Source organism: Protobothrops mucrosquamatus, unplaced genomic scaffold, assembly GCF_001527695.2.
Source record: "Protobothrops mucrosquamatus isolate PMUCROS unplaced genomic scaffold, P.Mucros_1.0 scaffold743, whole genome shotgun sequence".
NCBI lineage: Eukaryota > Metazoa > Chordata > Lepidosauria > Squamata > Viperidae > Protobothrops > Protobothrops mucrosquamatus.
Genome location: NW_015387014.1, coordinates 543,887 through 571,530, shown reverse-complemented (window position 1 = coordinate 571,530; position 27,644 = coordinate 543,887). Strand labels below are relative to the sequence as shown.

The 27,644-nt window shown below is 37.9% G+C and overlaps 1 protein-coding gene across 1 annotated transcript; it reads right to left on the bottom strand.

The window, feature by feature from the left end:
• ALKBH3 (alkB homolog 3, alpha-ketoglutaratedependent dioxygenase) lies at positions 1-27,544 on the bottom strand. Its single transcript, XM_015818466.1, has 10 exons — positions 27,479-27,544; positions 26,407-26,526; positions 24,753-24,868; positions 24,178-24,212; positions 23,657-23,704; positions 22,081-22,184; positions 21,139-21,227; positions 17,893-18,102; positions 2,598-2,696; positions 1-1,797 (listed from the first exon to the last, which is right to left on the bottom strand). The coding sequence occupies exons 2-10, from the start codon at positions 26,483-26,485 to the stop codon at positions 1,705-1,707; spliced, it is 873 nt and encodes a 290-aa protein (XP_015673952.1). The 5' UTR covers positions 26,486-26,526; positions 27,479-27,544; the 3' UTR covers positions 1-1,704.
• Between the last annotated feature and the right edge of the window lie 100 nt (positions 27,545-27,644).

The window sequence follows — 27,644 nt, the reverse complement described above, 5'->3', positions numbered from 1 at the left end:
TTATTGTCCAGTTAGTCATTTTTTTAATGTGCAGAAAAGGCTGAATCACACATTCAGAATCAAAGCAGGTAATGAACAAGCTCCAAGGGAGAAGGAGGAAGAGAACCATTTACAGCAGTGCAGCAGCCCCTCTAAAAGCATTGCCACTTACATCTAGGGTACCTAATCCAAGTATGAAACATTAACATTAACCTAGTAGCTAATAATTTGGGAAAGGGGTGGAATTTGAAGACCATCCTGTGGGCATTCACATGACATTCATTGCCCCTGAAGTTTACCTTTTCATTAAGCAGTTGGTATGGCAGCACAGCCAATTACAAAAACACCCATCAAAAGGTAAACTCAGTGAGGTTGCTGTCTGACAGCCAGCTATATTCTTCTCCATTTCCTATCCCATCAGTTTGACTTGTCTGGGTACATGGAGCCCACTTCCAGACCAAACACTCAGGTACAACTCCTTACCATGTTTACTTAGTAAGGCCTATGGGAGCCCACAGACTCCTATACATTAAAGTGTATAAAGATTTAAGACTGCTCTTTTAACAGGGGTGGGTGGTGGGCGGGTTACAAGTGTCAGAAAAAGTGACATCAATCTATCCTTGAAGTTGCAACACTCCACAATCACGCGTTCTCAGTTTGGGGCTTGGCAAATGGCTCATATTTATGATGGTTGAAATGTCACGTGATCACAACTGCAACCTTCCCAGCTGGCTTCCAACAAGCAAAGTCAATGGGGGAGCGTAGATATACTTAACAGCTCTGCAAGTCACTTAATATTCACTTAACATGTGACTCACTTAACAACCATGGTGGTTCACCTAATGACTTCAGTAAAAATGGCTGTAAAATTGGTTCCACTCATATGATTTGGTTAACAACCACATTCTAATTCTGGCCCCAATAGTGATTGTAAGTCAGGGACTATCTTTTTGGAAAAAAAGATGCTGATGTAAATATATCTGGAGTGCTTCTCAACTGAAGATCCGGAGCAATCATAACTAGGAATGTAATCATTCATTCCCCATCTAATCTTATGAATAACTATACTTGAGAAGGAACATGCTCCTGAGTCTTGAAAAATGAAGCCAAGGTTCCTAGATATATATTTTCAAATATTACTGAAGTTCATCTAATACAACAGAATGCTAGATTGAATGGCATGAGTTATTTAAAACAGCTTTGCTTTATCTTCAGTAATAATAGTCTTATTGGTATAGGTAGAAGATCCTACTGAAACCATCCACAGGATTACAGCTAATTATACTAGATATTTCTTTTACCCTGCTCCCTCTTCCCCCAAAATTGCTCCAGCATTGCCGAAATGGTCATGAACATGGCAACTACAGTTACAAGTTCTGAAACTGGAAATGTTTCTGAAATCCATTATTAGTCTTCCTCCTGAAGAAAAATCCTTTCTGTTCTCCACTAAAGATAACATTTGCGCTCTGAATGCATATAACATTTTGACTGGTTTTAAACAATAAACAAATAATTTTATCATCAGGATTACATATTAGCAGGCAGTCTAAGAAAACAATACATTGCTCAATGGAAATATGCAAAAGTTGTACGTTCTCTTTGCAAGCAGTTTCTTCTCCCCTGAGATGGTGGCAGTCAAATGGTGAATCTGGCTGGGTCATCACATCCAAGTCAGCATCAAACTCTGGACTCAGCAGCGAAAGCACAGTTCTGCATTTCATTCAGTCATGTATGCATTGCCTCTGGTTCTGGATATATTGTCCTGAACGTCAAATTTATACGTGGTTCCCTGGAGTGATATTCCTTGGGAACACGGTGCTGAAAAAAGATCCAAATCAGCCCTTCAGTTACATAACACATATTAAGGAAATACAGATATTTTGGTTGTTGGCATGCAAAACATCAAATTGTATTTAAAACGAATTTCCTTAAAACTGCTGTACTTGGTTTTCTTCCAAAAATAAAGAAGAGGCCAAATCCCATCTTCCTTTTGTTCTTTTTTGTTTGTTTGTTTTTTTCTGGTTAACAATACAACATTATTTGCTTACTGCACTACCATGCAGCACTATTTCACACGTTGGTACCCACACATCTTCCGGTTGTTCAGAAAAAAAACCCCAAAATTGTAAGATTTTTGTGACCTATGAAAAAAGACAAGCAGCCCAATCTCGTAGCAAACAACTTTTCAGTTCTCCCCACCTGAATGTGTATCAGTGTTACCCCTTGACTTACAAATATTCATTTAATGACTGTTTGAAGATACAATGGCACTGAAAAAAGTGACCTCATGCTCACAACCATTGCAGCATCTCCACAGTCACATAAGCAAAATCTGGGCACTTGGCAACCGAGTTGCAGCATCCCAGTGTCACATGATTGCCATTTCCAACCAACTTCCATTAAGCCAAGGGGGAAAGCCAGATTCACTTAATGACAGCATGATTCACTTAACAACTATGACAAAAGGATCATAAAATTGGGTGTGACTCATTTAGCAACCCCCCTTGCTTAGCAAGGGAAATTCTGGTCCCGAATGCGGTCATAAGCCGAGGACTACCTAAATATAGATCTGTAGGGAAGAAAATAGCATTTGTATAATTTTTCTTTAGGCTCCTCACCTGCCAGTCTTCTTGAGTAGCTCCTTCCATCATTAGCAAAGTACCATGATCCAATGGCATGTGAACTCTTTGCACATAAGTATAATCATTGTTATCCTCCTAAAAAAGATTTATTAAGTATGGTTAATCTATAGTCATAAAATTATAGAATTGGAAGAGGCTACTTAGGCTATTTCATTCAACCTCTGCCTAGGTAGTTGTCTTAGCTTCTGCTTAAATACAATTAATGTAGGGAAATAAAATGTCCTTAAGCCAAGTGTTCTCATGACTTCCTAAAAGAATTGATGGATTTGTGCGATCCCTCCTATTACTAAATCTAATAATGTCATTAGGATTAGGAGTGGACAACCCGCATTATTTTATTAATTAAAGTTAATCAGATAAAACAATGATATATTTTGCAATTTTATAAATATAAAATAACTCAGAAACTGCAGCTAGTCCACAATGTGGTGAGGCATGAAAGGCAGCATCATGTAAAGCAGCAGTCTACATGCAACTAGACTACAATATGCATCATTGTGAGAAGATACTCTCAATCCATGAAGGAAAGTAACTGATATACCAAATAAATTTGGGGAAAAGCCCTGCAGGCCACAGCTGTCATATCATCTTTCAACAGAAGCTGCCAGTCCAGGAGAATCCCCAAATTGCACATTAGGTCTGCCTGGAAAACTGTAATGGGAATTCAGGCTAAAAAATGGCAGTCAATGTGATTGAGTGGTTAAGGGACTCAGCTAGAAAGAAGGAGTCCATGAGTTCTAGTCCCACTTTAGCCATGAAGGTAGCTGAGCTCTCTCTTAGCCCAACTCACCTTCCAGGGTTGTTGTTGTGGGAAGAATAGGAGGAGGAAGTTGTGTGGGATATATTTATTGCCTTGAGTTATTTGTAAAAATAATAAAGGCAGGATACAAATAAATAAATAAAATCTATGGGAACATACAGACCATTCAGATTAGGCAGGGAAGAGTTTAAGCACACCCTCCCAATCCCTCCTCTAGACCAGGGGTAGGCAACCTTGGCTCTTTTATGACTTGTGGACTTCAACTCCCAGAATTCCTGAGCCAGCAGGTTGCCTAACCCTGCTCTAGACCAGTGGTTCTCAACCTTTTTAATGCCGCGACCCCAACCGGTCGTAAGTCGAGGACTAAACCGGTCGTAAGTTGAGGACTAAACCGGTTGTAAGTCGAGGACTACCCAACCGGTCGTAAGTCGAGGACTTTCCCTGCCCGGGAGCACCACGCATGCGTGGTTCCACCCCGTGTCAGCCGAGGCGTAGCTGGCAAGCGGCAGAGACGGAGCAGGCCGACCACCAGCTGGCCCAGCCCAAGGGAGGTAAGGCACCCGCCGGAAAAGGGAAAAAAAATGGCGGACAAAAAAAATGGCGGACAGCCTTGCTTGGCGACCCCCATGAAATGGTCGATCGACCCCAAATGGGGTCCCGACCCACAGGTTGAGAACCACTGCTCTAGACTCTAAACAGTCACTGAAAGAAGACTCAACAACTTGATCAGCTTGGGATTGAGATACAGTTGAGTATCATCCAGACAGCAATGATAGCAAACTCTGTTTCTGCAAATGACCTCAACCACAGGCTTTATACAGATGTTAAACAGGAGAGGCAAAAACAAACTGCCCATGTGAGGAAGAAGAGAACCACACAACACTTTAGCTCCCATTGTTAATCCACACAGTGCATTTGGAAAGATACCATATTTAACAAGTTATGCTATCTCTATACTACGACCTGGCCTAAAACTCAACTGAAATGGGCCTAGATAACCTACTTTCTTCAGAGCACTCTGAAGCTCCAATTCAAGTACCTTATCAGTAACAAAGAAGGGAAGGTTGTAGACTGGAAAAAATGTTCAGAATTGTTGGATCCAATAATGGCTTCTTGAGGAGGAAGCACATTGCTACCGCCTTCAAGGCAGTCAGAATCACCACCACATTAAAAGATTCATTCACTACCATATGGACCCAACCACATATTATCACTCAACGAGAGATAGGAGCATAGGAGCATAGATCTAAAAGGCAGATAGTGGATTTTGTTAGTGCTTCTGTCAAAACATACAGAATGGCCCAGTCAGAGCCTAATTCTTAGCAATCAAGTGATTTGATTCAAGAGGGATCCAGGATAATGCAAATAGTTCTATGACACACCCCAGCAGAGAACATGATTAAATACGGCTGCTGGACAATAACTATGCTGCAATGCAATGTCTAATTCAAGTTCTTACGTGTTTGGTTGGATTCATTCTTCTTCTTCTTCTATCCTCAATAGCATTCTAAGTCTCTCTTTTGTCATTTTATCTCCAGGAGCTCCTCAGAAAATGAGGAAGCTTTTCAGGATCAAGGAAAAAGAAAGTTGATGCAATCTGATCCAAGACCCTTGACACCTGCCCATTACAAAGGGCAAGTAAAAGCTAGATTGCTCATCATATCCCTAAGCTCTCTGTGAAATCTATCAAGGTTTATCGGTATGGGTCAGCTTGATCTGATAGATAGATAGATCACGCCATAACTGCCCCAAGATAAAATACAGTTCTAACATGTAATCACCACTACGAGCTAGCCTCTAAAAATCTGAGATAGATTCATGGTTGCCATGAGCTCTTTCACCAATCCATGCTTGAACACATGTTGGCTTGAACAGGCAGAACAATAGCAAGTTTTGTTGGTGTGTAAAGGGAGAGTGGGCGTTGAGTTCCGGCAGCTGCTGGCTTCCAAGAAAGATGGAGAGGAAACTCAAAGTGCATCACCTCTCAGTGTATCTGTACAGTTCCTATTGAATTTCCCAAACTTTTGATGATCTTAGCTGCCCTTCTCTGATATTTATATCCCATCTTTTCTCTAAGGAGCTCAAGCATTATAAACAGTTCTTCCGTTTCCACTTTAATTCTAATAATACCCCTGTAAGCATTAGGTAATGAGATAGCAATTGGTTTAAGCTGAGCCACCATGCTTATTAAATAAGAAAACAACCTGGAGTCAGATGTCTAATTCTAAACAATGAGATCTCTAGCAACTCTTGGAATATCTCCAGATAAGGTTTATATTGTATTACCAGAGGTCAAGATATTGGTACTTTCTGTCCCAGATAGTTCCATTTACATGCACAGTCCTTTAGATTACAAAAGTAACTCAGTTTAGTAGGAAAAGATGAAGCAGCTACACAATATAACTGGTAGAACCAAGGAATGATGAATTTCTGCAAGCAGTATTTTTACCGTCAAGAAAACATCCAGAAAATGTTTTCCTCAAAGAGTGTATTATTCTACAGCTAGAATCATTGATAATGACTATGTGGAATGTAGATACATGTAGTTTCCATTGACCAAGTGGCATTATGCCCTCAATCAAGAAGCATCCAAAAATCTCCCCAGATCCATATTGTATTCAGATTCTTCCAGAGTTAAAAATTTAGCTACTATATCATCTAAGAAAAGCATCTATCCTTGAGTTTGGTGAATGTGTTCAGAAATTCCATTCCAGTATACTTCTTTTTTTAAAAAAAAAAATCTTGCAAATCCACTGCGATACTGAATAGTAATAAGCATCTCCCACAATTAAGGAGAGAATGTTTTCAAGTCTGAAATGTTGACAGGATATTAGGCAATTGGTTAAAAAAAAATATTGAGGGGTCCTTGGTGCTCTCTGAGCTTGCTTGTTTTCTTGCATTACCCTAACAAGTGACAACATCAGTGCTAGTAAGGAGTGCTGTTTTCTGTCTGTTTATATTCTGGTGTCTTGCCTATCTGTGTGGGTGGGGGCGGTCTTAGCGATTCTTTGGTTGGGCTGTTTACTAATGGCTCTGTGGCAGTTTCTTGATTGGGGTATTGCTTACTTGATTGTTGGTCTGAAGTTGACCTTGGAGTTAATCTATGCTGATCTGAGTGCTGATTACTGGGGGAGAGGTGCTGGAGTCTTTTTCTCTTTGGGGGCTAGTTGATTGTCTCTTCTGCATAATCTATAGATGTTGTTAATGTCTATGTTTCTATTGATAGCTGATTTGTCAGAGTGCCAGGCTTCTAGAAATTCCCTGGCATTTTCGGATTTGGCCTGGTCTAGGATTGTCACATTTTCCCAATTGAAACTAAGGTTAACTGCAACAACCACTATGTAGGACAAACAGTCAGAAGACTGGCAGAATGCATCCATGAACACCAACTGGCAATCAAAAGGCATGACAAATTTTTTTAAATTTCACAACATATAGACAGATTTAACCATAGTTTCAATTGGGAAAATGTGACAATCGGCACTCAGATCAGCTCCAAGGTCACTTTCAGACCAACAATCAAGTAAGCAATACCCCAATCAAGAAACTGCCACAGAGCCATTAATAAACAACCTAACCAAAGAATCCCTAAGACCGCCCCCACCCACCCAGTCAGGCAAGACATCAGAATATAAACAGACAGCAAACAGCACTCCTTACTAGCACTGATGATGTCACTTGTTAGGGTAATGAAACGTCTGCAAGAAAACAAGCAAGCTCAGAGAGCACCAAGGACACCTCATTTCAACCCTGAGCTACAAATATTCTCCTTCATTGGTAAATAAATATTCTGAGGAACTTTCTATGTACTATTCTATAGGACCCATCCACACAGTGTATCAGACTTCAGAGAGAAAATGCTAGCAGTTCTATTACAGTAGTTATTGATGTTCAAGATACCACAGTAAATCTGGTTTACAATTCCGCTGCTGCTAGTTCAAGAATAATAATGGAGTGGCAGAAACGATCTATCATAGGAGATATGACTTTGGAGAAATACTGAAGTGGGAGAGAAAATAAGGCTGTAAAATTTCAGGTCAACAGACTCTACTATTTGAGCCTCTGATTAACACAGAAGCCAACAATGATACATAATGTAAGATATAGCCCTGGAGGTGGCTATCAAACTTGTGTGTAGGACTGACTTGGCAGGATAATTGGCCTGAACAACTAAACACCCAAATAGTTATGACTGAATATTTTGTCGTGCATCAGTCACAGAGTGGGAGGGAGATGAAGTAGAGGTTATTTGAGATAGCACATTTGCCAACACAGGAACCAAAACTGACCCAACAGGAATGCATTCCCATTAAAGATCTGGGATGATGCTAGCATGCCACCACGCTCTTCAAATCTGCAGTATAATTAATGCAAGGTTCTAACTTTTATTAATATTTAGCATAACCTTGACATTCTACATACAGTATAGTACCGTTCTGAAATCCTCGGCAAAAAAAATAGAACACATCACTGTCAAGAACTATCACCTTAACTATTATCCATCTATGAATCTCTGCACCTATACATTCTTTTAAAGTTGACAGAGCTATTACTTCTGTAGCTCTCTGCTCTGGTTATTATCAATGATTATTGAAGCTATTTTTTCTTCCTCAAGGACCCTCTAATTTATGAATTCATGTCTCCTGCAGCTTTACAAAACTCCTTCAGCATCCTATTTATTTCAATGTTTTGCTTTTAAAATCAGCCTCTTATTTTGGTTTCTTACAGACATTTTTTCAGACATTATGGCCAAGGTGAACATTCCAATCGTTATATAATCTCCTTTTAGAAATGTAGACATTTTATGTCTCATTTATAGCAGGGGATAAGGCAGGGGTAGGCAACCTTGGCTCTTTTATGACTCGTGGACTTCAACTCCCAGAATTCCTGAGCCAGAATAGCTCAGCTTGGAAACCTCTCCCTTTCCCCTCAGCATGGCTGGCTCAGGAATTCTGGGAGTTGAAGTCCACGAGTCATAAAAGAGCCAAGGTTGCCTACCCCTGGGATAAGGGAACCTCAGCCTTCCAGATACCGGACTACAATTTTCATCAGCATTACCTGGAGTGGCAGGATGGAGATTCACGGGTTTGTCACTCCCAATTTGATACAGCAACCAAACAGGACAGGTATAGCTTCCAACAGATAGTTAGAACTGCAGAAAAAACAACTTGCCTTCCAAAGAGGACCTGTATATTGCACTGGTCAGAAGGAGGGCTGAAAAGTATCTATAGATACCTCACATCCTGGATACAAACTGTTTCAACTCCTCCCCTCTAAATACAGAAAGTTTTTTCCCTTGTGCCATCACTCTGCTGAACACCTAATTCTCACAAAACTGTCTTATGTCTAAGTATATTTACCCATATGGTAGGCTGTATTATTATTATTATTATTATTATTATTATTATTATTATTATTATTATTATTATTATTATTATTATTATTATTATCATCATCATTATCATCATCATCCTACTCAAATTCTCTACTACTTCCTCTTATTGGTATCATCATGATTATTATTACTTTGTTGTTTTGCATGCACACTGAGAACTTCTGCACTGGAGACAAATGCCTTGTGTTTCTAATCATATTTGGCCTAATAAAGTATCAGGTGCTATCAGGTGTGCCACTAATATTCTGACTGGACACCTGCATGCTCTCAGGGCCCAAAGGTTATCTTAATTCTTCATAGGGCTGTATTGTGGATTGACTAAATTTTTCTGGGTTCTGATTTTAAGGTGAGTATCCTGAGCTGTGGAGGCCTTTGATCTTCTTCCTAAATACATAATAATAAAATAATGAGAACTAAAGGCTCGAAGGGAAGGCATATTAGAAAGAACAAGACCTTTTGGGGTCTTCACTTCCCTCCCTTTTAAGAGTTCCTTAATAAGGTTTGCTTTTCCTTCCTAACATCAATAAAGGTGGTTTTTCCAGAAAATATGTGAAGAGCTGTAATTAGTGATTTAACTATGTTTTATTTTTGGCTGTGTTTTAATTTATATATAATGTATGTTTAATTGAGGAGGGCTTGGAGAAGTAGAAGTGGCCAATATCGAGGCTGCACTGCCTTCCAGATCTCTGCCTCCTTCGCAAATCTCTGAAGAGGAGGATGGGGTGGCAGGGGAGCTGTGTGAGGGAAGGCTGTCATAACAAGCCAGCATCCTTACTACGCACAATCAGAGATGGGAATTCCCTTTCGAGAAGGGCCAGCCTCCCTTGTGCAGAACCCGGGAGCGCAGCTCCCCTGCTGCCTCCTCTTGCTCTCCAGAGATCTGTCAAGACAGAAGTTGGACTCAGAGGAAACTGCTTCCTGCAAACGTCCTCCACCTCCTGCTTTGCTAGGAGGGGGCACCGGACAGGGAAACACCGACGATGTCTGGGATTGGGAAAAGAACATCTCTTTAGCTACACACACACACACACACACACACACACACACACACACACATTCCAAGCTTGGAGACTTGTATCCACCTCTGAGTTAGCAAATTGCCAATCATGCCTCAGCTTGGGAAGAAGGGCCTCTCCTTCCTCTGTGGATAAAAGTCCCCAAACCTGGAATGTGGTGTGTGTGCGCGCATGTGCTTGGCTGCTAGCAGTTTGTGGAGGCGAGGAGTTTGTGGGGCACCGAGTTGCCCCCACACTGAGTTAGCCAGTGCGACTTGTTCTGTTCCGACCCAGCTGTCTCCACCCAGCTGTGTCCAGTGAGTGGCGTTAAGCAGGCCACACCCACCTGCTAGGCGACTGGCAGTACACGAATATTGCCATATCCTAAAAGTGGTACAATCTCTGAAAAGATTGAAAAGCCCTGATCTAACATATACAGCCTAACTCCTCCTCCTGCTCCCAGCTACCTGTTTCCTTGGTTACAATCTTAGTGGCAGAGCTGCCGCCTGCCTACTATTACAGTTTGGCTTCAAAGCTTTAAATTTACATTGCAGTATAAGCTGGGAAGTGAACTGCAGTGAACTAATCCTTCAAGCAAATTCAGGGCTCTGCAGCAAAAAAGGCAGCATAGGTAAATTTTGCAGATCAGAACATTGACCATTTATCTCGGCTGCTGTATATATTTATTTTTTGGATGCTTTATTTTTTATTTTTTTTTATTGTTTCAATTGTTTTTATAGTTTTAAAACCATAAGCCACCCAAAGTCACTGGTTGAGATGGGCAGCTACAGAAATTCAATGAATGGCTACGGTAAATAAATAAATAAAATCTAAAACCTTTCTTCTTTCTGAAATGAAAAGCCAAACTGCGTCCTGAAAAATTAGTCACATTACATGTCATTTGCTTCCAACCCTACGTATATTATATTTACGCACATATTCTTTTTGCAAGAAATCAAAATTCATTCAAAGTTCAAAAAAAGAGGTACCGAGTATATTGAGTAAAAAGGGCCCTATTAAAGATATCTCATGTATCTTTGTCAATAGTCAGGGTTTTACTATTAATAAAACTGTTTTTAATTTTCTAGAATATTAGCTACTTATGCAAATCTGTCATATGCAAATCTGATAAGCATTTCTTCCACTTCGTCATTGCTACTAAAAGAAATATTGAAGATCACAGTGCTCAGAACCCAGTGCCAATTCTTCCCCCCCAACCTGATGAAGAACCATTACTGAATACTCTTGAAGTACAATTTTCAAATATCGTGTTTTGTACTTATCATAACATCTAGCCAGCATGTAACTAGTGTGATAATTATGATAATTATAATTAACACAGGGCATTTCCCAGATGCTTTCCTGAAAACAAGACATAATATGCTTACCGTATTTCAGCAATATATTAAGGAAATTTAATTTAACTGATCAAAATATGCAATAATATTAGTTGGCAAGATTTGTTCTTGGCAAATCCACGCTGACTTTTTATTATTTACCCTACTACTTTTAAGATGCTTACAAGTATCCACTTCTTTGTAATCTATTCTAGAATCTTCCCAGGCACTGATACCAAACTGACTGGGTCGGTCCCCCTTCTCCCCCCCTCTGATTACAGAACAAGCTCTTGCTCTGTTCCTGTCACCAGTGCTTCTAGAGACAGCAGGCAAAGTACATGGTCAGCTCAAATGGGTCCTAGCCCACCTTTCTTTAATACATTTTAAAGTGCTGGTTTTATTTTTATTTATTTTTAAAAATAAAGCCTGGGACTAATTGTCTGAAATACCACCTTCCTTTATACCTATTCAGATCTTACGATATTTAAGGTATATCTTGCTGTTAATTATGATTTAATCATAAAAAATTGAATACTGCAGCTTATCACCCTACTTTATTCTTTCTTTTGTAAATTACTCAGAATAAATATTAACAGGTGATTAAATATTGGAAGATATTTCAAGATGAGGTGGAGGAAAAGGGAAAGTCTTTATATAAGTGAAAGTCTGCTCATAAATTCTGCATCACACATTATTTCAAATTATTGATCAACTAATGTATAAAAAGAGTTTTTTAATGGGTTGTTTTAATTCAATGTGGAAAAAACTGTCTTCATCTCTAATCATCATCTTCACTACTCAACTATCCTATTCCTCAGAAAAGGAAAATGAATCTTGGAGTTGGCAATGAAAAAATGTCAATTATCCAGGGAGCAAAGAATGACAGTAGATGAAGTTTGTACATAAAGTTTTCGTTCAGAAGAAAAAACAAACTAAAAAAATGATTTTAACAGCAGTGGAAAGCAATCAGTTTCAGATCATTATCCCATTTGTCTAAATCTGTAATAAACATTTGTTGTAGTTCTCTACCTACTTATCGGAACAGGTTTAAAACAAGATTGGGTTCCTCCGTTTTAAAATGGGAACATAACAGTTTCTGGATTTACCAATCAGGTACAGTATATGATTTGGGCAAATGAGAATTGAACTGAAATTCTGCAATGTGAAATGGACCAAGTTAACTTGAAAGTCTGTTAAATCAATTCAAACTCTATTTTTTTCTGATAATCAGATTCTTTGCTTTAAATACAACAAAACAATGGTCAAGTCCAGGTGGCGTAGTTCTCCTTGAAAGAGGGGATATATTTTGTATTAAATCAAATACTACAGTTCCAATTTTACAAAAGCACTTTTTTAAAAAATAAATATTTAAATCATTATTTTAAAAATTATCTTAATCAGGACTTCTTGACATAAACTTTGCTAAATTTCTGCCTTATGGATACAGTTCTTAAGAAGCAACAAGATCAGAAGAATATCTCTGTTTTCCATATTTACTGAAAACAAGCATAATGTAGCATGATGAATAATTCAGAGTTAGCAGTGGGAAAGAGGAAAAAAACTCAGTCTAAATATTATCTTGGATCTGCAATAGATTCAGAGCTTGACTATCATTTCCCTCTTTGAGAAAGGAAAAATATGAGCAAAAGTTTTTCCAGTAAAACATTTTAAGATGTTCTAGATATGGGAGGGAAATGCTCTAAATCCACAATTAATTCAGTACATACAAGAAGTTGCCTTAAGAAGACAAGTGATTTAGCTGCAAGCTTGTTTAGTGGTTGCTAAACGAGAATGCAGCTTCAGAAAGGCCTATGGAAATGATGGAAGCTCAATGAAACAAAATGCAAACATTATTCTGGAGAGCAAATAATAATTAACTGCATACTAAGTTGTAATTAAAAAGCTTTTTGAACTTTTCTTTTTTAACAAAAAACTTCTAAAAGTTTTGTTACACCAAAACTGCCACCCCATAACTGTCACATGTTGAGTCTGTATTCCAAAGAACCCAAAGCTGAGTATTTTTTTTTAGTATGTCCAATACGTCACTTAGGTTCTCACTGATAATATCCCTAGGTCTGGCGGGAAAGATATTGTTTCTTTTGCTAGAATAAATGTTTATATTTACTATGGAACAAATGCAGCACTGAACGCCAAAACAATTAATATTTAATATTAAGTTAATGAGCATCTAAATAAGCAGATTATTTAGTTTAAAGGGTTTAACATATTTCATAGCATACATTATTCAGAACATATATTTAAAATTAAAAATTTTGGAAAAATTGAAGTTCTCTTCCTGTACATCAAATCTGCCTGGTAAAAGAAATATTTTGCAGAAGCCAGATGTTTTATAAACATACAATGTATACAGTGTGTGTTTATAAAGCACACATTACCCTTTGATGAAAAGAAGATCTGGAACTTGTTGGGATGTGACATCCCATGCTAAGCTACTAGATCAGGGGTAGTCAACCTTGACTCTTTTATGACTCGTGGACTTCAACTCCCAGAATTCCTGAGCCAGCCATGCTGGCTCAGGAATTCTGGGAGTTGAAGTCCACGAGTCATAAAAGAGCCAAGGTTGACTACCCCTGTACTAGATGGTGACTGCTTTGCTTAATGACTGAGTTGCCAGTCCCAAATGTGGCTGCTAAATGAGGACTATCTGTAGACAATTGCATTTACCCAGCATACCAATTGAAAGTTGATCTGAACCATATACCGTATATACTCGAGTATAAGTCGACCCGAGTATAAGCCGAGGGACCGATTTTCCCACAGAGAACTGGGAAAAATTGGTGACCCGCGCATAAGCCGAGGGGGCATTTTGGCTGTTCCTCCCTGGCTTCTGGCATTCCCCCTCGCGCTTGGCTACGGCTCGCCGCTTGCTCCCCCTCCCCTGGCGCTGCGCTGCGCCTGCTTGCCTGGCGGCGGCGTCCGCANTATTTCAAATTATTGATCAACTAATGTATAAAAAGAGTTTTTTAATGGGTTGTTTTAATTCAATGTGGAAAAAACTGTCTTCATCTCTAATCATCATCTTCACTACTCAACTATCCTATTCCTCAGAAAAGGAAAATGAATCTTGGAGTTGGCAATGAAAAAATGTCAATTATCCAGGGAGCAAAGAATGACAGTAGATAAAGTTTGTACATAAAGTTTTCATTCAGAAGAAAAAACAAGCTAAAAAATGATTTTAACAGCAGTGGAAAGCAATCCGTTTCAGATCATTATCCCATTTGTCTAAATCTGTAATAAACATTTGTTGTAGTTCTCTACCTACTTATCAGAACAGGTTTAAAACAAGATTGGGTTCCTCCATTTTAAAATGGGAACATAACAGTTTCTGGATTTACCAATCAGGTACAGTATATGATTTGGGCAAATGAGAATTGAACTGAAATTCTGCAATGTGAAATGGACCAAGTTAACTTGAAAGTCTGATAAATCAGTTCAAACTCTTATTTTTTTCTGATTATCAGATTCTTTGCTTTAAATACAACAAAACAGTGGTCAAGTCCACTGTTCTCCTTGAAAGAGGGGATATATTTTGTATTAAATCAAATACTACGGTTCCAATTTTGCAAAAGCACTTTTTAAAAAAATAAATATTTAAATCGTTATTTTAAAAATTATCTTAATCAGGACTTCTTGACATAAACTTTGCTAAATTTCTGCCTTATAGATACAGTTCTTAAGAAGCAACAAGATCAGAAGAATATCTCTGTTTTCCATATTTACTGAAAACAAGCGTAATGTGGCATGATGAATGTTTCAGAGTTAGCAGTGGGAAAGAGGAAAAAAACTCACTCAGTCTAAATATTATCTTGGATCTGCAATAGATTCAGAGCTTGACTATCATTTCCCTCTTTGAGAAAGGAAAAATATGAGCAAAGGTTTTTCCAGTAAAACATTTTAAGACAGTGTTTCTCAACCTTGACAATTTTAAGGCATGTGGACTTCAACTCCCAGAATTCCACAGCCAGCATTGCTGGCTGTGGAATTCTGGGAGTTGAAGTCCACATGCCTTAAAATTGTCAAGGTTGAGAAACACTGTTTTAAGATGTTCTAGATATGGGAGGGAAATGCTCTAAATCCACAATTAATTCAGTACATACAAGAAGTTGCCTTAAGAAGACAAGTGGTTTAGCTGCAAGCTTGTTTAGTGGTTGCTAAACGAGAATGCAGCTTCAGAAAGGCCTATGGAAATGATGGAAGCTCAATGAAACAAAATGCAAACATTATTCTGGAGAGCAAATAATAATTAACTGCATGCTAAGTTGTAATTAAAAAGCTTTTTGGACTTTTCTTTTTTAACAAAAAACTTCTAAAAGTTTTGTTACACCAAAACTGCCACCCCATAACTGCCACATGTTGAGTCTGTATTCCAAAGAACCCAAAGCTGAGTATTATTTTTTAGTATGTCCAATACATCACTTGGGTTCTCACTGATAATATCCCTAGGTCTGGCAGGAAGGATATTGTTTCTTTTGATAGAATAAATGTTTATATTTACTATGGAACAAATGCGGCACTGAACGCCAAAACAATTAATATTTAATATTAAGTTAATGAGCATCTAAATAAGCGGATTATTTAGTTTAAAGGGTTTAACATATTTCACAGCATACATTATTCAGAACATATATTTAAAATTAAAAATTTTGGAAAAATTGAAGTTCTTTTCCTGTACATCAAATCTGCCTGGTAAAAGAAATATTTTGCAGAAGCCAGATGTTTTAGAAACATACAATGTATACAGTGTGTGTTTATACAGCACACATTACCCTTCGATGAAAAGAAGATCTGGAATTTGTTGGGATGTGACGTCCCATGCTAAGCTACTAGATGATCGTATAGGTTATGCTAATAATCATAAAGGAGACTGTTGTTGAATGAAAAATCAAATCAGAATTGGGATTCACTTAAAACTAAAGTTCTATCAGTAATCTGTTAACTTTAGGATACATAAATGTAAGGTTATGAAAACCAATCTGAGTATGTGGATCACTCTTCCCAATTTTTATGCTGGGCCATTTACCCTTCATAAGAAAATGAGTGAGTTTTACTCTCAGGGTTCCACTGGGTAGGAATTCTAGTCCTCGCTTAGTAACTATCTCAGTGAGTGTTCACAGTTAGGATGGTACTGAAGGAGTAACTGTGTGAACAATGCCTGCATTTACGACCTTTGCAGTGTTTTTGTCATGTGATTGCCATTAGAGTCAGATAGTATAATCTGTCCTGTGAAAAACTGTAAGCACAGTCATGGTCATGTAATTTTTTATTTGGTGACTGCTTTGCTTAATGACTGAGTTGCCAGTCCCAAATGTGGCTGCTAAATGAGGACTATCTGTAGACAATTGCATTTACCCAGCATACCAATTGAAAGATGATCTGAACCATATACTTTGGTATGACATCATATAAACAAACAAATAAGATTCCCCATTTTTGTCTGTAGAAAGCTTTCAATAATGATGAAGTAAGCCCTAAATCTGCATTTCTGCTTAATAAAAACTTAGGATATTAAATAATTCACGTGATGATTATTTATTGGTCACTCTGAAGCAAACTAAAATTTCAAACAGGGTTGACTATAATTAGTCCTTGGGAAAAATGCAATGATGGATTTGTGGCTCTGAAGAATCCTGGAGGAAAGCAACATCAACCACATCCATTATTTTAAAAAAAAAACCTTATATGGATATGTTTGTAACATCACCTGCAGTCAAGATTATTAGAAAACAGACTGGTTTTGGTACCTGCTGCAATGGCGGCCCTCTTCATTTACTTGGACTCCCATTTTTCCCTCAGTTCCTCAACTTTCACTACTGGAGCCTGCACAACATTTCCATTTTCAGCTATTAGAATGATATAATCAGCAAGTAATAGATGTTTCTTCTTCTATGTCTTTGCTATTATAATTGAGCCCTTCTATCTCCTTATACCAATAGTATACTCAGTTTGACTTCTATGTGCTTCATCTTGTGATGTCCATGTATATAGGTATCAGTTTCTATTGATTGAAGAATGTGTTAGCAATTAAAAAATAAAAAATAGCAGTAATGGATATCACGCTCGTGTTTCACTTCTGTTTTTTAAGGCCTTAAGAGGCCTATTATATTTTCCTCCTTATTATTTCCAACTATGGCATTCCAGTCTCTAGCTACAGGCAGCATACATTGCTATTTCAAACTGAACATGACCATGAAACTCATCAGTCTGAAGTTTTCTTGGCAAGATTTTTCACAAGTAATTTGCCACTGTCTTCTTCTAAGGGCCAAACTGGGTGACCAACTCAAAGTCACCCAGTTGGCAACCACACTAAAGGCAGAACTAGCACTCACAGTCTCCTGGTTTCTAGTCTCAGGTCTTAACCACTATAATAATAAATGACTGATATTAAGTCTTAATGAATTTCAGTTTGATAACTAAATATTAACAGAAGCTGTTCGTTGTTTTATACACCTCACCAATCAGATACTCCTGCCTCATTTACTATTCAATTTTCCCACCTCATCCAGAAATGGCAGCAAAAGAAACCTGCATTCAAAATATGCATCCAACACTCACCTATTACCAAAAGCATCCCACCCTATCTCCAAATAGCTTATCAAATGCTATTAGAGCCATGAACTGGTTAGTAATAACTTTGAGGAGTGGGTTTATGTGCTACCCACCTGTTTTTACATATGTGGGGCAGAAAGAGCTATATTGTATTATGCATTTAAAATCTTTAAAATATGTGTTTCAGCTGGATAACATTCCACCTTTATAAACTCACAGGCCGAGGCTTCTTCCTCATCTCAAACATCCGGGTAGCACCAAAGCTAAGCGATGCAATTATGGGGTTTTTTCCCAGTGCAGGCTCATCATCGCTATGCCAGTCAACACTGTCCTTTTCATTTCGGTAAAGGTTACAGAGTAGGGAGTTGAAAGTATTCTTAGTGAAATCTTCTACTAGATCCTTCAACATGGCCAGTAGTGGGTGCCACTGAAATCAGAGGGGACAAAAAGTAAACATCAGAAATAGAATCAAAGTCCAGTAAATAAGATAGCTATATTATCAAGAACTCAGTTTCCAATTCTACTAGCACTAATTTGAAACATAAGAAAAAAAAATACTGCACTTGGAACCTAAACTGGTGTTCATAATTTAAGCACAATGAAATAAGACTCTCTCATCTTATATACTTAAGACATTTACAGCAGTTAAGTAGTTGCACTCTTAAGAAAGTGAGTGGTTTGTTAATAATTCTATAAGCTAGAATAGAAAGTTAAAAAAAAATACCCAACAACCCAGAAGAAGGTAACAGTAAACCATCTTTTGTATTAAACTGGCAGGAATGATTCTGGGTGCAATTTAAGGTGTTGATCAACACATTTCAAATCCTGTATCGACTGGAGCCAGGCAATCTTGGGATCATTTAGATTTTGTACATTTGGAAACTGAGGTGAGAAAGGGAAATGTACCTGATGAATCTTGATTTTTTTTATGGTGCAAGATGTCACGACTTAGGTTTTAAGTGGACTATATTGATAACTTTGATAATATGTCATTTTAACACGTCCTGTGTTGCTGTAAGCTGTTCAGAATCAAATGGCCGAAGCAGCATTTCTTAATAAGACTTTACTTTTATATAACCATATCTTTACACACATACAAAAACACATTTTGCATCTGACGTGCTAGACCCTTAGTTTCTCATATTCTAGAAAAGTACTGATAACTTATAACATTTTTCAGGGCTTAAGTGCCAGAAAGTTCATTAACATCTGATTAAATAATATAAGAGCTTCATGTCCTTTAATTGTGGCTCACCAAATCTTGCATGTTTTGCAATATCATGATTAATTGGTGCCTGCCTATAACATTTTCTACTTTATGCACCATCTAGATAAGGGCTACAGGCAATCCTCCTTTAGGGTCAACTGGAGCTGGCAACTCAGTTGTTAAGAGAAATCATTGAATGAAAACTATATATGTGCTTATGATCTTACTTCATCTTTCCTTTCTTTGCTTCACATGTACTCCTCAATTTACGACAATTGAACCCAAAATTTCTATTGCCACAGTTGTTAAGTGAATCATCGCTGTTGTTAGTAACATGATTATCGGGTAAATCTGGCTTCCGTATTGACTTTGTCAGGTTATCACAAAAGGTGATGACATGACCCTGGGATACTGCAATCATCATAAATACAAGCTAATTGCCAAGCATCAAAATTATGATGCTGCAACGTTCATAAGTATGAAAAATAATAAGTCATGTTTTTCAGTGCTGTTCTAACTTTAAATGGTTATAAGTCAAGAACTATTTGCATAGACCTACAACGTTTGCACATGTGAGGATAAGTCACAAATTTTTCATTATTGTCATAACTGTAAATAGTTGCTGTACAAGGCAGTTGGTAAGAGAGGATTACCTATAATTTGTTATATATGCACCTTGTTGCAGATGCATATTTGAATTACCAAAATTAAACCAGTTACAAACTTCTCAACTAGCAAGCTGCCTAAATAATTCTTCATGGAAATTATAGTTCAACGTTGCTAAGAAAATTTCTAGAATTTCCTCAATAGTTTAATATCCAAGCTAGTTGGGGGGGGCATGTTCCCTTAGCAAACCATGACATAAATCAGAATTAAAGTCACAATTATCACTATTTGATAGGAAAAACCAGCATTAAATTCTTCTCTCAATTTTAACTGAAGGAAAAAATAGTGACAGTGACTTTAACTCTGTTCTTTTCCAATACTGCCCTCCAGTGTTTGATAAATGCAAGGTTCTTTTTTTTTCCCCTAGAATTTTCCACACACACACACACACACACACACACACACAGTATGAATGAGACTCAAACAATTAATAAATAAGAATATAATATAATATATACAATACAACATAACAGAATAAAAGCTGGAAGGGACCTTGGAGGTCTTCTAGTCCAGCCCCCCCGCTCAAGCAGGAGAACCTATATCATCTCAGACAAGTGACTGTCTAGTCTCTTGAAAACCTCCAGTGATGAAGCGCCCACGATATCTGAAGGCAAAAGCTGTTCCACTGGTTAATTGTCCTCACTGTTAGGAACTTGCTCCTTAATTCCAGGTTGCTTCTCTCATTGATCAGTTTCCAACCAAAGTATGTAGGCATTAAAAGAAGATCTTTAAAAAATATTCCATTTTAATACTCAATTCTTTAGCAACTGAGCAAAAAGAATGCAAGTTCAAAAGGCTTTAACTATGAAAACAGATGAAACAAACCAGGATGAACGTCCAATTCTATAATGACTTGAAAGCTCAACAAATGAATTCCTTAATCTCCTCAGCAAGGCACAGTAAGAATACTGTGTAATAAATATTTTTGTGCCAAAACATCAGCTACTAACTTTTTAACAAACCTCTATTCAGGAGAGGGAAGAAATCATGGCCTTGAGAGACAGGAGGAAGATTTGCTGACAATGGTTAGAAAAAGGGGGTTAAGTCAGGGGCAGAAATGTAACCTGAGTAAACAACTCAGACACTACCCTCCTTAGTGATTGCAAGGATAAAGGAAGAGAAGGGGGAGGCACATTCAGACTTGCAAGATCCTGTTACTATAATTTTTCAATAAAAGTAGTATTACCTACACAATACTGAATTCCTAGTCTGATCTATCCTGAAAAGATAAGATCATCCCTTATGAGATCATGAAATTTTTAAGGAACTGCTATCAGCTCACTTTCTGTTTCAGAGGTAATACTGTAAAGATAGTTCAGCTGTGATTGAGGGATTTTCCACTAAAAGAAAATCCGCTTTATCCTGTCTCAGGGGATTTACCCCATTCACAATTCTCCACAGTTGCATCGAGAAGTGGCTTTGCTGCTCTCTGGTTCCCACCCCCTGTATCCAGTGGAGTTTTAGTTTTTTTTTCCCTTGCCAGAAAAGAAATCACAGTGAAGAAAGAATGCCTGAAATTCACATCACCATTGTTATTATGTCTTTTAAAGTTTATTTTTCAACTTTAGAAAACTCAAGATCCATACGTACATCAGAGTTTGCCTGCATTTCAAGTCTGGAATAAGTGTAGGGTAGTTTTCCATACCATGCTGTGAGTCTGGGTTCGTCGTAAGATCGATCTACAGGGGAAAAAATATGGATGTAATAATTAGGGCTACTATGGAAACCAGTAATATATGATTATAAAGTTTTTTTGACATTTGGGGAATAAATGAGTTAATAACTCTTTTATTATCATTTTGTTTGCCTTCTCTAGATAAAAAAGCTGACCAAATGAAACTTTTAACTTGCAATTCGTAAATAACACAACAAAGAGAAAATTATTCTAGGCTATGTATACATCAGTGAAGTTGTTCTGTTTGAAATACAAATTTCTAGAAGGAAACGTGAGAAGTAACACAAGTGTCCTCAAGTGAACCAAGCTCAGGCAGCTTATGGTTTAAACATCATGGTACTGATGCCCAAATCCAATAGATAAAAAAAATAAACAGAACAAGGAAAACAGTTTGCTGTGTGACCAACCAAAAACATGCCATTGTAAAAACCTGCTTTACCACAGAAGGTGCAGTCCCAACTTCGTACTGCTTTTTGAAACTCAGGAACAAGCAGACCAGTTCAGAGCTGAAATGATAACACTGAACCTCCAGCCTCTCTGCCTTCTCAGCAAAAATAATCACCAGCAAAACAACCAACCAGCACAAACAAAGAAAAATCACTAGTAGGTGCACGGAACCTTTCTGAACCTTTAGAGCAGGAAAAAGCAAGTAAAAGTTTGTTTTGGCTATCTCCTTATACTAAACAAACAAAGGTTAGCCCTAAATCTATGTATTAAGTGGAGACTAGAACTGCTGGCAGAGAGCCAGGTATTTTGCTGGCTGCAATGGATTTTACTAGGGTGAATATTCCAAGATTTACTGCTAGAACTTGCAGAAACAGAAGTCAATAGTTAAAGGAGACTGATAGCAAAGCTACCATGTCTAATGTGTGTTCTTTGCCTCCATGGAATTTCATGCAACAGCTGATCAAACATCCAGTCTGCTTCACTCAATGAAACGAAGCCAGGAATCAAATGAATCCTAGAATAAAGAAAAGTCACATTACACGTTGATATTTCAAACTAAGACATTCCAGGCAGGTTCTGAGTCATTTATTTCCATCAAGCAAAGAAAGCAAGTGCGCTACTAAGAAAAGAGTATCCCCACCACCACCACCACTTCAATATTATGAGTTGCTTAGGTTATCAAGCTCTTCCACTCCCTACTTGCTTATGATTATGGTATTGTTGGAGAACTTTTTTAAGTTCACTTTTTATTTTTGTACTTTGCCTGGAGAACAAAGAGAATAGTCTCAGGGCATCCATGAGGGAAATAAGAACAGAGAAGTAGATGTAACGAGAAGTGATTTATGCTGAAAAAGTGATTGGGAAAATATTAATTATTCTAGACTTCTCAATAACCTTCAGTACCATTGCCCATTGTATCACTTTGAGTCAATGACAGGCCAATGCAGGCATAATGTTATAGGGTTCCAGGTAGTTCAGGAGAGACATATGGAAATTATAGATTCTTTGAAGCAGGTAAGAGGTCAGTGAGGATATGAGTCAAAATGTGCATACAGACTCATGTAATTTGGATCTAGCTCTAGCACCAATTCACTGTTAATTTTATTTCTTAAACAGATCTGTAATCTCATAGTAAAACATTTTAAATCACTTTACTTTGGCTCTCGTATAAATAGCCAGGCATAATCAATAAACAGAAGACAGAGATTACTTTTTTCTGAACCCAAGTCCTCTTCTGTAAGTGAAAGGAATTCCCTGTAAGTTATTTCATTAGAAAGGAAAAATTAAGTTCATTCGTGTCCTTTTGTGAGCATAGAATTTTTTGTACATCATGGAGAAAGTGAGATTTGGAAAGGAATGAAGTTCAATGTTCTCCTAACAAAAAGTCTATGGGTGAGTTCCCAAGCTCTGCAAGCAGATATTTCTTCTTCTAGTAGCATTCTTTGGATCCAGCAGGGAAAAAAAAGATTAAACAAACAAGATACAAGATTTACGGGTTTCCTATTGTGTGTGTACAATAAAGGAAGATCCCCGTGTACATTGCCTTCCGCTTTTGGAAAAAAAACCCTTAGAATTTAAATCTAGCAAATAAATATATAACATTGTTGGAAAGTAACTAATGGGAATGGTCTTGACCCAATGATTCTTTTCACCTGAAGATTTAATAAAAACAGCTTTAAAAAACAGTTAATTTTCAACTACACTGTAGACTTATAAGGTATCTATCAGAAAAGAAAGCCAATGTGAAAGTGTTATTAGAACAAGTGTCTATGATAAAAGATAAAAGGATATTCTTAACTTGGGTGAATATTAAGAAAAACATAATTATTAATAAATTTCTGTACAATACCATGGTCCTCCATGTTTATTTGTTTTGTATAACGTCTTTGCTATAATTACTTAATACTCATTCAAATACTGGAACATAATCCTAACAGAACTATTCTGCAAGCGCGCACACACACACACAAAATGTTAGATACTTACTTTGATATTCCTGAAGGCAATGTGCTGATCTCATATAGACCCTGTTTTCTGCAGCAGAGGAGAAAAAAAAATCCATCATGGTTGGGTAGAAGACATAAAAGGTTCAAACTACTAATCAGGGTTAAAGAAAATTTAATAGATCCAAGAGATATGGGAGTAAAAACACATTACAGGTAGTCCTTGACTTATGATCACTCATTTAATGACAGTTCAAACTTCTAACAGCACTGAAAAAAGTGATTTATGACCTGTCCTTGTACTTATGACCGATGCATTCTCCTCATAATCCACTGGAAAGTATTTACAACGGTTGCAACATCTTGGGATCATGTGATCATCATTTGTAACCTTCCCAAGGAGCTTCCAACAAGCAAAGTCATGGGGAAGCCAAATTTGCTTAATGACTGCACTGGTTATTGACAAAGTTCTGGTCCCAATTGCAATTGTGTGGACTACCTGTAAGAGCAACAAAGCCCAAATGATCAAGAGATATTAAAATGAGCTAAAACTGGAATACTTACTCTATTATTCTGGGTTCTGGGACTTTGCATACAACCTAAGGATTAAAAAAAAACCTCATATTTTTATAAAGTATGTATATTTAGTTTACCACAGTTTAAAAGGACAAAGGACAAAGAACTATGAAAATACTGACCATGTTTACATTTGCTAGTGCTGCTTTGTATTACTAAATCATGTTTAAATTATACTCCCCCCCCCCCGTAACTAACTCTCCTGTACTGAGATGGGAAACACTATAGATCAGGATGGAAATTATCTCAATGGGATAAATAGGTAGATTAGTAGGTTGAGGAAATTAAACATAAACATAAAGTGTACTTATTTATGGGGGAGGGAGGGAGGGTAAAAAATAACTAGAAATCATGTATTTTGCAACCAAAATGACAAATATTGCAGAAGATTCCAATAATAATTGTTTAGTTATGCTGCTCTATGATGCTGATAATGCATCTGAGTTGGGAGATATTTTTTAAGACAATGCACACAAGAAACCATTAAAATGTGCTTTCTATGTGTTCAGGCAATTTTATATACATATAAACAAAGCAATAACAATATAATACAATATTTTTACCTCTTCAGGTGCTTTAAAAACAAACTGTCTTTTAGATGAAAGCTCTGCCTCTGCTTGGAACGTGGATGGTGCAGAATTGGCAAATGCTGGATTTCTAGCATTGGAATTTCTAAAGGCTAACAACACAAGAAAGAACAGTATCAAACTAGATAACAAGAACTTTCATGTTTTCAATGTTATTATCTGTATTTTAAAATTAAGAGTACATTCACACACATACAGGTAACATTTTATCCTTTGGTAATTCTACTTCAAAGGGCAGTGTGGTAGTTCAGCGGTTAAGATGCTGGGCTTGTCGGCTGGAGAACCGGCAATCCAGGTTGAGACCTGAGCACCATGTGATGGGGTGAGTTCCCGTCCTCGCTCCAGCTCCTGCCAACCTAGCAGTTCAAAAGCATGCAAATGTGAATAAATAGGTATCACTTCAATAGGAAGGTGACAGCACTCCATGACGTCATGCTGGCCACGTGACTGTGAAAATGTCTTCAAACAGCCCTAGCTCAATGGCCTTAAAACGGATATCAGCACTGCCCCCTATAGTCAGCAACGACTAGTGGAATAAAATCCGCAGAAAGTCCTTTACCTTATACTATCTCTACTTCAGGAACTGTGATTTTTGTGAGAGGGCTCGAAGATTTGGGAGCACTTATTTCATGTAGAGCCCCCATGTGTGAAGTACTTTGAGAATCTGATATTAAAAATAATATTATCTAAAATCAGGTTTATTATTTTTTCATGCTATTCTTATGAAGGTATGCATGGAGGCTTTCAGACAGGCTTAAATAAGCATATGAACCATTTCTACTGGTTTCATTTCCTTCACGTTATTAAGAAATCTATATCTTTGTGTTGAAACCACATTTTTTTATAGTCCCAACAGAAACCATTATAGCAAGCTTTATGGGTTTTTTTTTTAATAACACCTAGAAAGCTTACACTATAATCCTATATCCTATAAGAACCCAGATCAATAATCACTGAAGTTAGGAAACTGTTTCTAGAGCCTCCATTCTAAAGGGAGGCAATTAAAGGCCTTGTTCTCATAGTGTCCCTTCAGGTGTAGAGATTTTAAATAATATTTTATTTCCAGAAATGAAAAGCTAGCATGTTTCAAACCAACCATCTTCCTACCCCTTTATATAGAAACACAATAAAACAAGGTGGTAAAGAGCAGGATGAGAAATGGGGAGAGGGGGGGGGGAAAGAGACACATATCAATCTACCTTGGAGGTTTTGTCATAAGTGACCATTTTCTGAGAGTGGCCATGAAGATTCCAAATGTTTCCTCTAGCCTCTAAATTTGATATTTTTCATTAAAATTGGCATATGTGCCACTAGTACACATATGCAAAAAGACTTAGGCCCAACACCCCCCCAAAAATGTTTGATCTAAATGAGAGTTAAATAGCTATCCCCAAGGTTGGATCAGCAGTCAAAAGAGAGCTAACTTGGAGAATAAAAATGAACTATGAGAGTAGCAGCTGATATAAGAAATCAACCTAGTAAACTAGTTCATAGACTCAAGGGGGAGCATGGAGAAACTCCTTCTGTAGTACTTATAGGTAGGGACAAGATCTCTCTGAATTGGCAGTAGTGTTCCTGCTAGGCAACAAGGTTAATTTGTTTATACACATTAGAACAAGACAGCATTTACCTGAACATGAAGTCATTCTGCTATTACCCTGGCTAGCCCAGCCACCCTGGACTCTGGCTCTCTGCCTTTTATCTTCCATTACTCTTCTTTACCAGTCTTCTTGTAAGGGGTTTCACATTCCTAAATCAAAATATGAATTAGCACCCTGCTAAACAATTTAGCTCTTAGTTCCTACTGCTTTTGAAAAAGGGTGTAACAGGGTATAATGTATGAACAGAAAACAAAGAGAGCCTCTGGATACATCATTAGGAAACAAAATCCCTAACATTGCATTATTGTTAACAATAGAAAGATAGGTAAGAAACTGCCTTCTATATAAAACATAGCAGCACCCAGTTCAATAATCTTGCTCTGTTTTATAGGAATAGGTCTTGTTAAGATCAAAAGCCTTTATTATTATTTTCAGTCTTTCCTAACCAGGGATTTCAAGAGAATACTCCCGAGGGTCTGCCCGACAGCGCCATCAACTATTCTGGGCAAGGCAGGTCCAAGGACATTTATTTTATTTTATTTTATTTATTAAATTTATATACCGCCCTATCTCCCTTACGGGACTCAGGGCGGTGAACAGGCGATACTAAAAACCACAATAATAAATAAATAGTTTCTATGCTAAAATCAAATTAAATAACAGGCCTGTTCTAAAAACACCCCAGACATCCTGTAGGGAAGCAGCCTCGTGTCTACATTGGAAGGAGCATGCAGAGCAACCTTTCAAACGGAACCGCTGTACACTATGGCCCATGTGTGCAGAACCAACTGCCTGCCACCACGCCAGCCAAGAGTTATGGGCCCTGGGATGCAATAAATCCCGAGGTCACTCCCTTCTTTGGAAACACGGGAGCGGGGAGAGGGAATAACAAAACCGGCTTAGATTTAAGGAATATTTTTCTTTCCACCTCCCCACTCCTCACTCCCACCCATCCCCCAGACCCAAACCAAAATTCTCCCGGCTGCAGCCCCGAAAGGTTTAACCCCAACGAAGAAGATTTCTCTGCCTCTTTCCTTCAGACCATCTTCCCACTTTCCCCCCCCCCCCTTCTCAGCGCTTGCGGGCAACAGAGCTACTCACACAACTACGCCGCCACCGACAACTACGCCCTCCGTCGCAGACGACCTCCACCAAGGGGTAAAAGAAAAAAAAAGCAAAGCCCTCCAGCACACCTGCGCGCGCACTTTCCGGAGGACACGCCCTTTTCTCTACGGCACTTATTGAGCAGAATGGGCGACTTCCCCTC

Bases quoted from the DNA above. Each gene is read 5' to 3' on its own strand.
- ALKBH3 (XM_015818466.1), bottom strand. From the start codon at position 26,485: ATGGAAGATAAAAGGCAGAGAGCCAGAGTCCAGGGTGGCTGGGCTAGC. The intron at 23,705-24,177 runs GTAAGTATTCCA...CCTCTGCTGCAG, and splicing joins CCAGAACCCAGAATAATAGA to AAAACAGGGTCTATATGAGA. The intron at 2,697-17,892 runs GTGAGTTTATAA...AATCTTTTTTAG, and splicing joins TGAGGAAGAAGCCTCGGCCT to GAGGATAACAATGATTATAC.